This window comes from Lygodium microphyllum, chromosome 24 (genome assembly GCF_053477565.2).
Source record: "Lygodium microphyllum isolate KBCC chromosome 24, Lygodium_microphyllum_v1.1.10, whole genome shotgun sequence".
In the NCBI taxonomy this organism is placed as follows: Eukaryota; Viridiplantae; Streptophyta; class Polypodiopsida; order Schizaeales; family Lygodiaceae; genus Lygodium; species Lygodium microphyllum.
In genome coordinates this window covers 37311397-37328342 of record NC_141158.1, presented here as the reverse complement: position 1 = coordinate 37328342, position 16946 = coordinate 37311397, and the positions used below count along the sequence as shown (strand labels likewise).

General features: G+C 41.8%; 1 protein-coding gene across 7 annotated transcripts; it reads left to right on the top strand.

The window, feature by feature from the left end:
* The first annotated feature begins 322 nt into the window (after nucleotides 1-322).
* On the top strand, nucleotides 323-12424 carry LOC148014982 (uncharacterized). Of its 7 annotated transcripts, none has more exons than XM_087666013.1 (7): nucleotides 323-1631; nucleotides 2525-2603; nucleotides 2845-2985; nucleotides 10128-10460; nucleotides 10747-10974; nucleotides 11054-11167; nucleotides 11247-12424. In XM_087666013.1, the coding sequence occupies exons 2-7, from the start codon at nucleotides 2574-2576 to the stop codon at nucleotides 12147-12149; spliced, it is 1749 nt and encodes a 582-aa protein (XP_087522139.1). In that variant the 5' UTR covers nucleotides 323-1631; nucleotides 2525-2573; the 3' UTR covers nucleotides 12150-12424. The 7 variants fall into 7 exon arrangements, with proteins under 7 accessions (XP_087522139.1, XP_087522137.1, XP_087522136.1 ...); XM_087666011.1 differs by having other exon boundaries at nucleotides 2525-2624; XM_087666010.1 differs by lacking the exon at nucleotides 2525-2603 and having other exon boundaries at nucleotides 324-1323; nucleotides 1429-1631.
* Nucleotides 12425-16946: the final 4522 nt, after the last annotated feature.

Below are 16946 nucleotides of genomic sequence, written 5' to 3'. Positions count from 1 at the left end.
TGGCCTAACGGCCCCTCTACCCTAGTGGTGGTGAATAAGAGTCTTGTCTACTTCTACTATGGTTATTAGCTAGATAGGCTTGAGGTAATTTTGTTCCTTTTGACAGCCTTGCTGGGTGGGCGGCAGAGGGAGTCATGTGCCGCTTCTCTCTCCCGAGTCCCCCTCTCCAATTCAATCCGAACACACACTCGCGCTTTAATTTGTGTTGTGAGCTGGCACAGCAACAGATGCCGCTTCCCCCCCCTCTCTCTCTCTCTCTCTCTCTCTCGTCTCCCCCCCCCTCTGTGTTGGGAAAGAACCCCTCTTTTCCCTTTTGGACCCCATTGGTTGTTGTAGTTGCTGCTGTTTTTACTATGCCCCTGTTCACATCCCTACTGGTTCTCTTATTTTTGCCTGAGAGCTTTTATGGGCTCTCCTCTCGCTCTCGAGTCTCTCTAGCTCATTCACTCCATTCACCCACTTCACACTCACTCACTCTCTGTGAATTGCGGTCTTTTTAACCGGTGATTTAAGGATTGCTTGCAGATTGTGGGTCTCTCTCTCTCTCTCTCTCTCAGTTTTTTGTGGCACCTGTCTTAAATTTGGTGCCTTTTGCCTTTCGTTTCTGCCTGTGGGTCTTTCTCAGTCACAGGAGAAGGAAGTATTAAACCTTGTATATTGCGCTCTCTCTCTCTCTCTCTCTCTCTCTCTCTCTCTCTCTGTGCGTGTGTGTACAGTGTGAGTGGTTCTGTGTATCTGATTTCTCCCCTCTTTTATCTTTGGGCCGGAGTCCTGACAGTCGCATCATGGATCATCTCTTTTTCGCAGAAATGCAGCTCCTTGATGATGGGTTTCAGAGCCTTGTCTCTTAGCTCCCTCTTCCTCCAAATGCAAAAACGTTCCAGCTACCCCCGAAAAGTCCCTAATCTGCAGCCCAGTGGAGCATTCTCATGTTACTTAAGAATCATCCAGTTCAAGCTGCATTCTGATCCTCTTCACTCGTTGATAAACTCCTCTGCTTCTCGGTTGCATTTTTAGGCATTCCTGGCTTCAATGTCGAGTTAATATAGCGCCTCTCTCTCTCTCTCTCTCTCTCTCTAATGTTTCCCTCTTAGGTTACTTCAATTTGCCTTAATTCAGATTCCTTTACTTGAATCTCCCTTCTTTTTCCGGGTTTCTCATTCTCAGAATTGCAGTTGTCCTTGCGTGGACAAATTTCACTTTCGAGGACGCACACTTTTTTCTGCACAGCGCTCAGTTTTCTCTCTTAAAGAGTCTATAGTCGCACTTGGGTACTACTGTATGGACATTAGCACCTGCTGTTCAACCCAGTTACTCTCTACCGTAGGTAGCTCTAGTTTCTTCTTGAGAGAGCTTAACTTGACAAGCTTTAGCTCCAAATCTGCTCCCCCTTTCGAGAGCTGAATTTTTCCTGATTTTGGTCTTCAGTTGTCCTATTAGTGAAGGTTATCATCAGCTTGTAATGAGCTTCATTCTGGAGGGCACTGTTACCGCGATGAGCATCAGCATGAAACCAGATTGTCATCGAAGTCAGCTGCACTTTAGAGGCCTCCAATGCAGTGTTACAGATCTTGCTCATGCATGCACAGATGCAATCGAATTGGAGCACATCTGATCACCATTACTTGTTGGTAAGTCTCTCTTTTCATGTTGCTATGTGAGGCCAAGTTGGATGTGTGGCAAACCGGTTAGATGCTTTAGTTTTGCCCGTTATATGTCTTAATTTTGCTGCACGGCCCAAGAGGGATCTCAGGACCAGTAGCTGACATGGTAAATTGCCTAAGCATTCCCCAGATTGATGGGAGAGCATTGTATCTTCTGGTTCATCAGTGTTCTGCTAGGCTCAGGGACGTTGGGGACTACCTTGAGCATGTTACACAGGAAGATCTGCAGGCAGTTTACCTGTTGTATAGCAGTGAACTCATTCTCCCATGGAATGTTCGATTGTGTGCATTCTGTGAATGCTCTTCTTGGCAGAGCTGCGTATTGCCATTACAAGATATTGTGACATAGGCTGAACATGCCTATCAGAAACCAGCAGAGCTCAAACTTTTCTTTCCAACCTATCAGGTTGAATAAAGCTGTGCGCATATTTGAGCACGGTCACCTCAACAGCAGGTGCTAGGAGAGTTGCATGAAGGGGTGACATTGTGATGTGATTACACTGTAAAACTGTCACTAACAATAATTAAGCTACTATTATAAAGGGAGTTGCATGACAATTGCACCATGGTAATTGCATGATGCTCAGAGGCACCAATTCTATGTGAGAATGCACTGTCCTTTGAGGTTCCTAAATCTTACTTGTTGGAATACTGAAGTGTCATGTAAAGGCTGAATTATTTTCGGAGAGAATGAGGGAAATCTGATGTCGGACGATAGAAATCAGTCCTAGAATTGATCTTTGTTGAGCTAACATATATCTCACTCAAGGTATCGAGAGTGTAGATTGCAGATGATTCTTGTCATTCAAAGCTCTTCTATCTTGAGTGGTTGGAATATTGAAGTGTCATGTGGAATGCAGAATTTTTGTCTTTTGGAAAGGATGAGGGAAAGCAGATGTAGAACATGGGATGTCACACTTGGAATTGATATTTGTTGAGGTATCATACATCACATTCAAGGTATTGAGAGTGTAGCTTGTGTGCGAATATCATATACATGAACAATTAGCTGGTATGCATTTTTGTTTTTTCATCTCTAAGTGGAGGCTTGCTGGTTTAGAGGGCTTGATTCCAATTGTAGTTGTATTGCAGACTAGGAGTGCAAATGATGTAAAAATTCAAGATAAGCACCTTCCTACGTGTGAATATTGCTGAAACATACTCCTGTTTTTGCACGCAGTTTTGTAGCCAGTTGTGTCTTCATTCATCTTCAGTGTATGTGGCAACAAATATGGGGAAGTCTCCTGGGAAGTGGCTCAAGTCACTGCTTTTGGGCAAGAAAGCTTCGAAGACTTCTACCGATGAGAAGCCATCTAGTGCGGTAAGTTGCTGTTTTCTCCAGCATTTGTTTTAAGACTGATCTTGTTTCAGTGAGATAACCTCATAAGGCAACTTCAGCTTTCAAATGAGGCATAATTTTTGATAAATTTGCATTGGAGGTGCATTTGAAGGTCCTTTTCAATTTTAAAACTTAGGACTTGCCATTACAACATTTTAAATGTAGTTTTCTGCTATTGTGGCTCCAGTGGATTGTCAACAGTTTGACATACTCTGAAAAATAGTGCCACCATACTGAAGTGTTCTGCGTACAAATAAGAAAAATCATCATTCGGTTTGTTGCATTCTCCCTTTGCTTTGTGACAGGTTACTAGACTGGTGTCTGTTGGCTTCGAATTTTAAATCCTAGTTGAGCTTCTTGCATTTCTAAAGAGTGAAAAAACTGTACTCCTAACATTAAATCAGGCTCATACTTCTGTAAGGTTGTCATTGAAGTGCTTAGCACAACCTTATGAAGCATGCTTATGGTAAATTACACGATGAAAGACAAGAAAAGTTTGGCAAGTCTAAAGCCTCTAGGTAATCCATCACTTTTAGGTTTTGATAGTTTTGTAATCAGCGCCTCCCAGTGATTATCCATTCTCACCCTTCATTCATTGCACATTAGGCAGCAAATGTGCCTACAATGGTCAACTTTCCTCTTCTAGCTGCAGCTTGTGTTTTGGTGGTTGATATGGTATTTGTGGGATAAAAGTCTCTTTGTTTTCTCATACATAGTTATGGCAACAAGGTCTAACCAGATGGAATGCCACTGGAGGGCCGAACTTTACCAGCAGACAGCCTGGAAACAGAGTTGGCTTTGATTTGCTGGATGGGTTTGAGAGAACAGTCTTGATGGTGTACCCCACGACACTGACTTTCATAAAGTGCTTGTGTAAATTGCACACAACTGGCAATGTCAGCAGCTTGACTAGGGCAGGCTGCTCTAGGACAAAGTTGGCAGGCCTGCAGTTGTAGCAGTGGTGATCACCATTGCAATTTGATTCTAGATCCACTAGCCGGCTAGCAGCAATGACTATTGAAGGCAGCCTTCCTTCTCGGATATGATGGTAAATAACCCGATTCAACACTAATTATGGCAAGCATAAAATTCACATTAACTGAAAATGCAAATGTAAACACTTAATCTTGGACATTGGACACCCGATTTGCACCAAAATTGGCACCCCTTGTGGTATTTCTTTAACTTGTATTGCTAAATGTTGAAGTACATTGAGATCCAACTTGATCTCCTTCAATCTTCAATACATCTTGCTGTCCATAACAGTCAGCAACCACCTCTTTCCTTATTGTTTAAAGATGAATAAAACTACTTCTTTCTATGGCTTGTGAATAGATGCTGGTTTCTCAATCGTTATAGTGAATATTTTAGTCCCAAACATGCTTGGGTAGAACTGATCACGGACATGTTTGTCTTGGGGTCCAATTGTAGTTGTTTAGATCTATCTTGCACATGTTAGAAGGAGTAGTGGTGTGCATTCTTGCAAAAAGAATGGGACAGTTGGAGAGCTTACTACATTGTCAGTTGAAAATTGTACTATTTCCATACATCACAAGGTATTGTATTAACCTAAAAGCATATTACCCTTTGATGTAGATGATTTGCCCAGTTAGGGTAAGACAATCAGTTTTGCTGTGTGAAGATGTCAATTTTCAAGTTATATCACATATTATAGGTGGCTAAATGACTCCATCCTTGGCATGCTTCATTTTAATATGATGTTTTAGTATTTGGGGGGCAGGGGTGGGATTTAGCCAACATCCAACCAAGGTGCATCCATAAATGTAACCATTCATGGTAGATATTTGATGATGTATCAAAATCTTGTTCATGGAGAGGTTGATAATATAGAAGCAATGGTTTTATTTCTTTAAGGGTTTGATGCAAAGCTAACTTTTGATAGTCATTTTTCGAGATAGAGGAAGACAATTAGTTACATGGCATGCCAATGTTACTCCATAGTGGATGTGCATGTGGTAAACTGAGGTTTGATGTGATTAGTGTCATAGAAAGGAGTATAGGGAGGAGAAATCTACGAAGGAAGGAGCGATGGTTGCTCCTTCATCAGTAGCCTTTTTCCATTTGGAGGTGATTGAGGATTTGACATCAACAACTTCTGATGTAGCGATGATGGCCCCATGGCTTCGTGAGTGGATTGTGGATAGTGGTACTTCATGCTACTTAACTCCTTTTATAGATAGTATTGCTCATATGCGTTCGATGCATGGGCAAATTCTCATTGGTGATAGCTTTTAGTGCCTATCAAAGGCAAAGGTGATATGTGGTTGATTTTGCATGGGCATAGTAGTGCTCAAACATTGAAGGTTCTCTATGTGTTGGGTTTGGGATATCACTCACTTTCAATTAGCAAGATTTGTGCACTTGGCCTTATGGTTGAGTTCGATAAGGACTCCTTTTGAGTTCTTGGAAATTAGAGATAAGTTCTTTGTACAGGTCATGAGGAGAATGAAACTTACAAGATCTGGACTTCATTGGTCTTTACCTTATCTTTTTCTTTCTTTACAGATATAGACAGAGTATAGCATATTGGATTCGGCCTCCTCAACTAGGAGTACCTTAGGAAGAGAGCTTATGGCTAGCTTGTTTGTGGCTTGCTAGAGATTGGGACGAGTCACTTACCATGTGTGTGTTGCATTTGCGCCAAGCAGCATAGACATGCGATTCCAATAAGGCTTTGCGAAGGGCAATGAAGCCCTTGGAGCTTGTTTCGACAAGCTTATGTATATGAATGAGGATGTAGTCCCTCAAGGGGAGTTTGTATTTTATGCTAATTGTTGATGATTTTAGTAGGATGACCTGGGCACATTTCTTAGAGTTGAAGTTTGAATCATTCTCACATTTCAAGAATTGGTTGATCTTCGAGGAGAACAAGTGTGGTAGGAAAATCAAGACTCTGCAATTTGACAAAGGATGAGAGTTTGTCTGCAAAGAGCTTGCCACGTTGTGCAGATGGTAGTATTCACTAGGAGTTTGCTAGCTCAAACACACCCGAAGAGAATAGCATATTGGAGTAGAAGAATTTGAGTGCGATCAAGATGGTGCACATCAGAAGACACCACAGTGTCTATGGGATGCGGGAGTGCAATGGCCATCACTATCCATATCCTTAATTGGTCACCCGCATTGGCCTTGGGTGGTATGACATCTTTTGAGGCTTACTTTGGTCTAAAATTGGATGTGTCTTATTTTAGGGTGTTTGGATGTGATGCTTGTGTTCACATCCTCAAGAAATAGAGAGATAAGGTCGAATTGACTTCCAAAAGGTGGGTGCTCGTGGGATATAGCTTGCAATCACAAGGATACATGCTTTATGGTCCTGTTTCACGGGAGGTCTATATGAGACGAGATGTTTAGTCATGGAGTTTTCAATTTTGTATAGAGGGGTGTTGAGAATCTTGTACTTGGAGATCCGAGTGACAATTGGGCACTCGAGCCAATGCCTTTGGAGCCTATGCCTCTTGAGACTCCACCATTAGTGGAGGAGGAGATCGCTTTACTAACCCATTCACCCGTTGACTTGGCACTGGTGAATGTTTTCGAGACTTCAACATAGGTAGAGCGATGAAGGGAGTATTGGCCTTCTCATTGGAAACATGATACTTCGTGATGTAGGGATTGAGAGAGTTTTTGAGGAGTGGTAGTAGCTGGAAGATGGCCCATGGCAATCTCAGAGGAACCAGACACATCTTATCGAGCTTGTTTGTACTATTGTATGATGACTCGTGCCATACAAGATAGGGAGCTTGCCTTTGTGACTGAGAAGGCTATGGAGGTGTAGTCGGAGGCCATAGAGTGGAATGGCACTTGGGATCTTGTGCTGCAGTCTATTCATAGAAAGATGATTGGAGTCAAGTGGGTCTTCAAGACCAAATACCATAGTGATGGTACTTTGGATAAGCATAAGGCGCGGTTGGTTGCTAAAGGTTTGTGTAGTGACCAGAAGTGGATTTCCATGATACCTTTGCACCTACAATTTGGATGGCTACCATTTGAGCTGTTTTTGCCTTAGCCAACCGTAGGAGATCTATGTTAAGTAGGTGCTTGGCCTTTCCTCCTCGGATGGCAAAGTTAACAGGTTGAAGAAGGCCCTTTACACCCTCAAACAAACTCCGCATGCTTGGAACGATAAGATAGACAAGGGTAGTTAGGGCATTGGCTTTCCATTGTTGATTCTTGATTGTATGACCGCATATTAGTTGGAGGGCACACTTTGTTCATGCTTTATGTGGATGATCTCATTTTGACAGGTGACCGTGCCCAAAGGTTTAAGCAGACAAAATAGGCACTCCATGAGATGTTTGAGATGATGGATTTGGAACTTCTCCAATTTTTTCTAAGTCATGAGATTTTCTAGACTCCAAGGGGGATGTTCATTTCTTAGAAGTGGTATGTGTAGGAGCTTTTGACCGCCTTTGAGATGGAGGGGTGTTGGTCTATTTCGACTCCCATGGATTTGAATTGTAAGGCTACATCCCATGCAGATTCACCAGTGGCAGATGCTACCTGCTATAGGCAGTTGACTGGATTGTTTATTTGGCTCCTAAATACTCGGATTGATTTGTGCTTTGCAGTTGGTTTGCTTGTGATGTACATGAGTGAACCTAAGCTGGTTCATTGGCAAGTAGCTATGAGGATTTTGTGGTTCTTGATGGGTGGCTCCTGACCCAAGGTTTGGCCACTACTTTCGGCCATTTGGCTCTGAGTGGTTGGGTTATTGATACTTCCAAAAGATTGGGTCTTTGGACAGCCCAAGTTTGTGGATCCTTTGCAGGCTGATATGAAAGTGCTCTTTCCCTTCTTCTGCTTTTGGGGCTGCTGGCATATATGGATCATGAGGAATGCAATCATATTTGATCTTTCATTGGGAGCACCGAGCCATGTAGTGCGCTTAAAAGGACTTCTTCATTGGCAGCTCGACTTGATTGAGTTAACATATATTCTCCCTAGACAGGATTTACTCGCTTGGCATCATGTAGTTTCTTTTGCCCTCCTCTAGTCACTCTGCTTCCTTTGTACTTTAATTGTGATGTCTTGGATTTTATGCATGGTGGCCTAGAGCCATCTTGTATCTTGTATCTTGTATCTTGTAATCATGTAATCCAATACTTTTTTCGTTAATACAATTACATCTAACCAAAAAAAGAGAGATGGAGCAAAGCAGAAATGCTTGAGTGGACATGCAAAGAGAAATTTGGAAGGAAAAACATTCTGGATAAAGTGTGCTCACTGCTACCATAGGGTGGATATGTTGAAATGAAGTTCTGGTGTTTCCGTTTTGGGCAGAAATGGCTGTTATATTTTGGGCTGCCTGAAATGCTGTTTTGGCATACTACACTTACATAAGATGGATCATGTGAAACTGTTTTGTTTATGGCCCACAATGTTGCCATATTGCTAAAGACAAGCATCCATGAATTTGAGCATTCTCTGTAGTGCTAATGTTCTTTGTTTGCTGGCTACCATGTTATAGTAGGTTGAGATAGCAAGCATTTTTTTGGAGTTAACCAAACTTAAGTGGTGCTGTGATCTTTTTTTTTTGGGGCAACAATCAATGTTTGCTAGTTTGAACTTTATGGATCTGAAATGATAAACAAAGAACTTATCAACACTTTCTATACACACCTCTTGTTATTTTCCACACAGAAAGCCCAGCTAGGCTTGCGGAGTATTCTAATATGCTAGTTGATAATGACCGTTGTGTGTGTGTGTGTGTGTGTGTGTAGTATGCTGAAAATAAGTGGTGATATTGGGTTATGGATGGTTGAGAATCGAGATGAAAGATTTGTAGAGGGATGCTTTAGTGGTATCAAAGCAATTTTGCTACCATGGGAAGGACAAAGGAGGAGAATAAGAAGATTGATTTAATCATCACATGGGACTCCAAAGAAACTCTTGCAATGGAATGCTGAAGCTAATGAAATCTACAGATTGGCTGGTTAAAATGGCCAAGATAGCCATTTTGTTGTTGTTTTTGTCTCTTTTGCAAGTCTCCTTTGCATATTACCGAGGTTGGAATCTATGCAACCTATGTTGTGAAACTTCTGAAAGTCACATTAGAGAATCTTAGTGTTATAAAATTTAGTGTTCTTTTTTATATTAATAGCACCGAGCTAGCTTGGGGGCATTCTCAAGTGGGGCCCTTTGTGTGCTATCTGTAGCAACTTCTCTTTGTGTGTAATATGATAGCTTTCCAGTAGTGACTACTTGAATATTTCTCATGGATGAAACAATTTCAGTGGATTAATAACTAGTTTGATGTTGGGTCATGGATCTGTTGAGGTGAAAGATTTGTACTGGGTTGTTTCATGAAGTGTTGGTATTGTGAGAAGAAATGTCACATTAGAAAGGCCTGACAGAAAGGTAGGTAAGAAAGAAGAAGGGCAAGGCCTAACAGAAAGCCAGGTAAGAAGTGTCCTTTGACGAAGATACCAAACCTTTGAAGGTGGCAGCAATCCAGGATGCTTTAGCATGCACTCAGAAATTTGTTAATGGTGATTCGGTCTTCTTGTCTGTATAGTGGTCCTGATAGCCTCTATTCAGAAGAAAATTGAGAGGAAAAGGAACTGTAACTTTGGACGAGGTCTTTATTGGCAAGTCAAAGCACTCACTGCACAGTATAAGACAATAGGGTCTAGGTAGAAGGCACATGGACAGAGGAGGTCAATATTCACTGTTGAGGGAGCTGCAGGACTGCATTCTGCAGTTCAAGCTCCATAGGTTCATATTGGCTCATTGAGCTTTCATGAACTTTTTAACACCACAAAAGCAATATGTAGTTTGATTGGAATCTGTGGAGACTCTTGCATTTTATGTAACAGAGCATTTGTTCTTTGTGATGCATGCCCTTTATATCTTGTAGATTTTGAGTGATCTAAGTTGTGCTGGCTCATTTTGTATTCTCAAATTTTAGCAACTCTCTCTCAATTTGTGCAAGCTGTCAAGACTTATTTGTGATTTATCACATATGTTTTTGATTTTAACATGGGCTTCATTTTGTTGTAAGATTATGGCTGTAGAAAATAGTGCTAGAAACCAGCTACGCCATGTCAAGTATGGTGGCTTAGCAATTTTAGTGTTCAGATACTGATGTACCTTCCTGATAGTTTCAGAAGAAGATCAAGGAGAAGCGCAGGTGGAGTTTTGGAAAGTCTTCAACTCAAAGCAGGGGCTCAGATGTTTTTCTGAACTCACAGGGCTTGTCTGTTAATACTGATGAGCGTGGACTTCCAGTAGTAGCAGAGCAACAAAGCAGACAAGGACTATCAGCTGCTGCAGATCCACCAGAAATAGAGGAGAAAGTGCAGTTTGCCACTATAGAGGCATCTTCAGATCCTATAATGTTTACCACAGGAGGAATGCGTCATGCTGCATTGGATTATACATCTATGGAAGAAAGGGCAGCTATTCTTATACAGACAGCTTTTCGAGGATACCTGGTAATCACATGTCCCTTTCGTGTTTATGGCCAAGTTAAATTTCTAGAGGAAGACAACCTGAACGGGCTGAATCTGCAAAGGCATTACAAGAGGCAAGATCAAGTAGTCTCTGCTGCTGAAATAAGCAGTAGATTGAAAAAGTATTTAGGAAGCCCATGATGGGGTTTTTAAGTATGCTATTCAATTAAAATTTCCTCTTCTATGTGCAAGATGGATAGCTGTTGTGCAAATTGGTCATGACTCATACTCAATGTCTTTTTAACAGCTCAGCATGTTTTGTTTCCAGGCACGACGAGCCCTTAGAGCACTGAAGGGGCTAGTTAGGTTACAAGCTTTAGTGCGAGGACACATTGTAAGGCGGCAAGCAGGGACAACCTTGCGCTGTGTGCAAGCTCTTGTACGAGTACAGGCTCGTGTCCGAGCAAGACGAGTTCGCATGTCAGAGGAAGGCCAGGTTGTGCAACAGAAACTTCAGCAGAGACGGCAGCTGAACATACAACCCAGAAAATCCCTGGTTAGAGGATGATACCTACTTTTCGTTGTGGTCAAGTTGACGGATTTCCAATTAATAAAAGTTGTTTGTCTATTACCAGGAAGGCTGGAATTCAAGCACTGGGACACTGCAGGAGATGGAAGCGAAGATCCAAAGCAGACAAGAAGCAGCTGCAAAACGAGAGCGAGCACTGGCTTATGCATTTTCACGCCAGGTAAGATTTCACATTCTTGGTAGTTTATCCAGAGATATTGTGCCTTGTGCTGAATGGAATTTTAAATTTCAACCACCAGCTGTGGAGGTCTGCGCAAAAGCAGAATTCTCTGGTTTTTGATGGCGATCATGATGAATCTCATTGGGGTTGGAGTTGGCTGGAGCGGTGGATGGCTGCTCGTCCATGGGAGACTGCTTATCTGAATGAGGATGAAGAAAATCAACATGACAGCATGAGGAAAGATGTCAGCTATCACTCAGATGCTGAGACTCTTGAGCTAGGGAAAGAGAATTCTGGCCAGCATCCTCGTGTGCCACAAGTTGAGGTCCCTTCACAGGATCCTGGTTCTGTGAACCAGCAAGCCCATGGGTTGCCACCTGCTGAATCTCTTCAGTGGACTGGTGGTGCCATGTCCCCAAGTCCACAAGTGGAGAAATTGCTTTTGTTTCAACCACCCGTTATGACTCCACCTCCCCAGTCCCCAGTAAAAGTGCAAGTCTCTTCAGCACCTGTTCAGTCTAAGTCTAGCTCTTCAAGAGGAAGTGCCACTCACAATGGTGTAGCTGAGGCTAATGGCGATTCTGCTTTTCATCACAGGATTATGGAAAATGGGGGCCAAACACTCAAAGAGCTGTCGCCTGCAGAACCGGGAATGAAGAATAACAGTCGGTCAACTTCAAAGTTTGGGTTGAACAGACGCAGCTTTTCTGGGCCTCTGAAGGGTATGTATGATAATTCTTTCTTAGGATCCCCAGCAGTTCCAAGCTACATGGCTGCAACCCAGTCTGCCAAGGCAAAAGCTCGTTCTCAGAGCAATCCTAAATTGAGGCCTGAGTCAGAAGAAAAGACCTCTCCCATTTCAAAAAGGAGAACATCGGCACCTGCAGAGGCCAAACAGAACCCCATTCCCTGGAGGAGTTTTAGATCTTCAAGCACAAAGAACTTTACCTCTATCAGAGCTGCCAGAGAAGGTGGTGGCTAGTCCATAATGATTCTGTTCTTGAGATGTGTGAGGTGCCCTTCTGCGTGTATCTGGAATTAATTTCTCACCATTCCATGGCTGCTTGTTCACATACCCCTCTACATACCTGACGCTCTCACTGGTTTGAGAGATCTCAGGTTTAAGATAGTTATAGGTTTTAGAAAGGTGGCATTTCCACATTGGAAGGTCTCTCTGTTTGAAAACTGAGCTTGGTTACCTACAATATGTTTTTTTTCAAGCTTAAATTTTGAAGTGACCAAAGCGATGACTGGAAAGCCTTTGAATCGTATTTTGTTTCCGAGTGGTGCACACCTTTGAAAGGATCCAGAAATGAACAGTGTTAAATGGTTTTGTGGATTGCTTGTCTTGGTTGAGATAGACTTCCTTGCTAGGTCTGGAGTGCTAGTTTAGGAAAGATTTTGCAGTGGATTTTGACAAAACCTTGTAATTTTTTGTAAATTGACACGAACTTTGTGCCCCTGGAAGCTGGCTGGTACAGTTGGGTGGTTGCACGCCAAGTGCCTGCCTGCCATCTTGATCGTTTTAGGTTGGTGGCCGGTGCTTCTGTTTACATGTGAGGAGTGGATGACACAGTATTTTCAACCTAAACAAATAGCCTAGTGTTAAGCTTTCAGGCTTGTGATTAGTTGAAGGGGTTCCATTGTTATAATGGACATGCATTCTACATGAATTTCACAGCTGGCCTTGCAGCGTTTTTCTTCGGTCTTATCTGCCCTCGACGAGTGTTGTAAGACCTTCAGCTATGTGGTAAGCGGCCTCCTGCCTGGGAGGTGGGTGGGTGGGTGTGTGTATATGTGTGCGTGCATAGGGAGTACCGTCTCACAATGCTGGTGGAAAGCAAGTCCTGGCAAGATAATCTTCTGTTGTTGACATTAGTGGACAGCCTCTCTCTCTCTCTCTCTCTCTCTCTCTCTCTCTGTGAGCTTAAAGGCTACCTCCCTATTGTGCTATCTGGCAGAGGGGAGGGTAGCCAAATCAAGTTTGGTACATTGTACATCCTGATGCAACTTACTCTACTATTGTGCTTACCTCCTCACTTTCAAAAGAGCCACTACATGTTTAGATCCCATGCGATTCCTGTCAGTGTTGGAAACTTGACACTCACCAAATACATGATGTTTCATAATTGCCACAAACGATGTCTTAGTTCTCTCTACATATCTCACATTTGCTCAAGTTGAGTCTCGCAACTAATGTTAGCTTTAATTGCATTGTGACATGATTTGGGGTAGGAGACGTTATTCATCATTCAGTAGCTATAAAGTATTAGTTTAATGTTGCTTTGTATGTGTGCTTTGTGTTGAGATATTTCTCATCTTCTCTACCATTCAGAGGGTATAGCCATGCAATGTACCAAATTTGAAATGTGTTCTGACCAAGTCCAATCTCCCGTAAATCGTGAGCTCATTGGTCTTTTAACATCAAGACTTGAGAACCAAAACATGTTTTTGCATCAAACGAGTAAGTCTAAATCCATAGTAAGTAGGGTAATAAAGAAGGATAACAGTGGTATACCACCTATGGGAGGTTGTTTGCCAAAAGTCACAGGTTCATAATGGCCAATCGAGGGGATGTTTTATGTGTTATAATTGCTTTGCATCATATCTCCAAATTGGTATTCAAGAATTTTGGAAAAACATGTGTAATCCTTGATGATAGTTATTGAGGCTCATGCCGCAGGGAAACACAATTTGATCATAGTATGGGACATAAGATGCCATAGTGGCTCTTTGAAGTGAATTTGAAGCATGTAAAAGCAAGTAATATACTTGGTTGGCTTTGAGGCTTTTTTTAATGTTTTCAAGTGATAAAAGGTTGGCTTGATTGGTGTGAAAGAATCTCAATGTGTCCTGTTTGATGGATTGGTGCCATTGGACAAAAATGGCAAACAAATAGCTGGCTCGTTGGACATATTTATATTACTAAATGCTTATGAACAACCTTTGAAAGTTAGCAACCTTATTGTGGTTATGTCGATCATGGTTCAATTGTGATAAAGTGGATGTTTACCATTTTTGTATAAAGAATGGTAAGAAAGAAAGAAAAAAATATGCACAAGTTACTAAGCTACAACTTAGAAAAGAGATTGATATTTGGTTCATCCAACCACACTGATCTTCTAGCCTGATCAAGAATGCTGCCTTTGTGCTCTTTTACAGCCAGTAGGGAATTCTACAATACTCCAATAGGATTAGAGATAAAGAGTGCAGCAGTAGGGGCTACATGGGGATCTTCAAGCAGAGCAGTTGTAGCCTAGCATCCCATCTTGCAGGTTAGAGGACTTAAGGGTTTCTACGCATTAGTTCCAAGTGTGACAATTGTATTCAATGGCAAGGGCTTTGCATCTCTAAGATTATAGTGCCCATAAGACATTTACCTCCATCCAATGCTCCAGCGGATATGTTTGTGAGTTCTTGCTATATAATTCTCATGCTGATATTCTTGTTTTCTTTAGCTTATGGGAGTTATGCTCGATGTATCTAAGGAGTGGAGAGTATATACAGAGTCCTAGTTCTTGTATTGAGAATTATGGGTTTGTGGTATAAAAACTGTTGTACTACGATACTTTGATTTTCTTATTGGGTTCTATTGATGGACTATGATGTGATATTTCTTTCTTTCCATGCTCATGGTTTCTGAAATGATGCATATGGTTTTAAGGTCTAGATGGTTCAAATTTTCGTTTGAATCAAAGCTCATAACTCCTGCGTGTTCTCTTTAATTTATGAAACATCATTCTGGTGCTCTTTGTTTGATGCTTAAGGTGTTTGGGAGTAGTACCATGGTGCTTGGGGGACTAGAAATGCTTGTGATTGTGCTGTTATGTCCATGTGGAGAGCTACTTTATACTCAGTTTTTCTGATATGATGAGTTTTGAGGCTAATGATTCTTGGTGATGCACATGAAGATATTTGGATATGGTTGGAAGGGTTGATGTGATGATCTGTGTGAGGAGAAATCCTTAAAGTCGTGAGTGGACAGGCTGAGATTGTTAACCTAGAGTGTCTGTCCAAGGGAGTCAGTCTTTAATGCTAAAATTGTCTTAGAGCCCAAAAGTCTTTAGCTTTTCTTTTGCGTGAAGTGGCTTTCTGGGGTGTTTTACCCTTGGTAGAAAAGTCCATCCAATGTGTTAAAGGCTATGGTGATTGTGTGCGCTTGTGTGTTGAATAACATGTGGGGAATGTGCTATCAGGTTGGGCATACGTGCATACAAATAGGTGTTTTATGTGCTTTTGTGTGCCTGCTGTGTGTGGACAGGGGCTAAAAAGAGCCTTGGAAACCTATCATGTAGCACGTGAACGGGGAGGGAAAGGAAGGTAGAGGAGAGCAGAAAAAGTGGAAGAAGGGCGGATGGTTTTGAAAGAAGATGGACAGAGAGTTATGGAGGGCGGAAGGTCAGAAAGGCAAGGAGGGAGCATATTTCCCGGGGCTACAGAAAAGAAAAGGAGGGCAAGAAACTGGGCGACAAGGAGGGAGGGCACGTTAAGCGGTCAAGTAAGAGCAACAGAGAGCCAAGGAGGGGACGTCAAGCAACTTCATAAAAAGAAGGAAGAAGAGGGTGCCATGATCCATCGGCGGCGACAGGGGCAGCAGCCTAAGAAGAAGAAGAAGAAGAAGAAGGCAACATGCTCCGGCTTCAAAAGCACTGCCATGAGAGCTGTTTTGAAGGCACTCAATCCTTTCATTATACGTGCCTTTGTCCCTCCATCAATAGTTTTGGAAAAAATGTATTCGTTGTTATCTAAACTAGAGGTGATATAGGATCTTGTTTTGATTAGGAATAACATGGATTGATTGGTTAATTTGTGATCCAGTTAGGGCAACGCATGTCGGAGGAGTATCATTTTCTATTGTGCAATATGGGTTCTCTCTTGCTCTCTACTTATGAACTTACTTGGTAACTTGGGATTACTCCCAGTCCTATCAAGATGGACTTAGCTAGAACAGTACTATCCTTTTTGTTTGTTGTGTTGAGTAGCCACTTAATAAGGTACCCTTCCCTTTTCCTTCAAGAATATATAATCATGTTAGGTCCACAATTCTTTGGATTTGTTCTATCTCAGTCTCTTTGTTGAGTTTAGCATACCTTTATACTCTGTTGTGTGTCTAGCCAAATGTCACAGTGAAAGAGTCTAAGTGAAAGCACACGTGGAAGCAAGACCAAAGCAAGAACTATGGTAGATGGAGTAAGAGAGCAAGAGAGACACCATATGTGAAAACTCCAATAGTCACACATTAAGAGAGACACCATATGTGAAAACTCCAATAGTCACAATGTGTGACTGATCTTTCTTTATTCAATAGTTACTAAAAGAATAAAGAATAATATGATAGTGATGGGCGCTTGTCACCTATAGCGTACATGTGTGTGGTCATGGTGTGTGAAGTAAATACATGATGGCGTAAAAATATACATCTTTACCGCAACAATGTTCCACTGAAATACAAATGTGACTCTAGTAAGAAGAGGATAATGAAATGTGACAGTATAAATGTATATAAAGTACAATAGGATAATGAACTAAAGTCATTTCATTCTATACCCATTGTTTTTCTAAGGAAGGAAAAGCATCTAGCTGGGAGACATTTAGTGAGCAATTGAGATCTTGACAAGCTTAACAAGACACCTTGGACATCCACAAAACAACACTACCAGGAAACATGAAGATATACCTAGAGATGGACTTCTTACTATCTACATGTTTTGCATAGTTGGAGTCAATTGTAACCTAAGATGTTAGGATCTTGATCGCCATAACAAATGCTCATAAATGC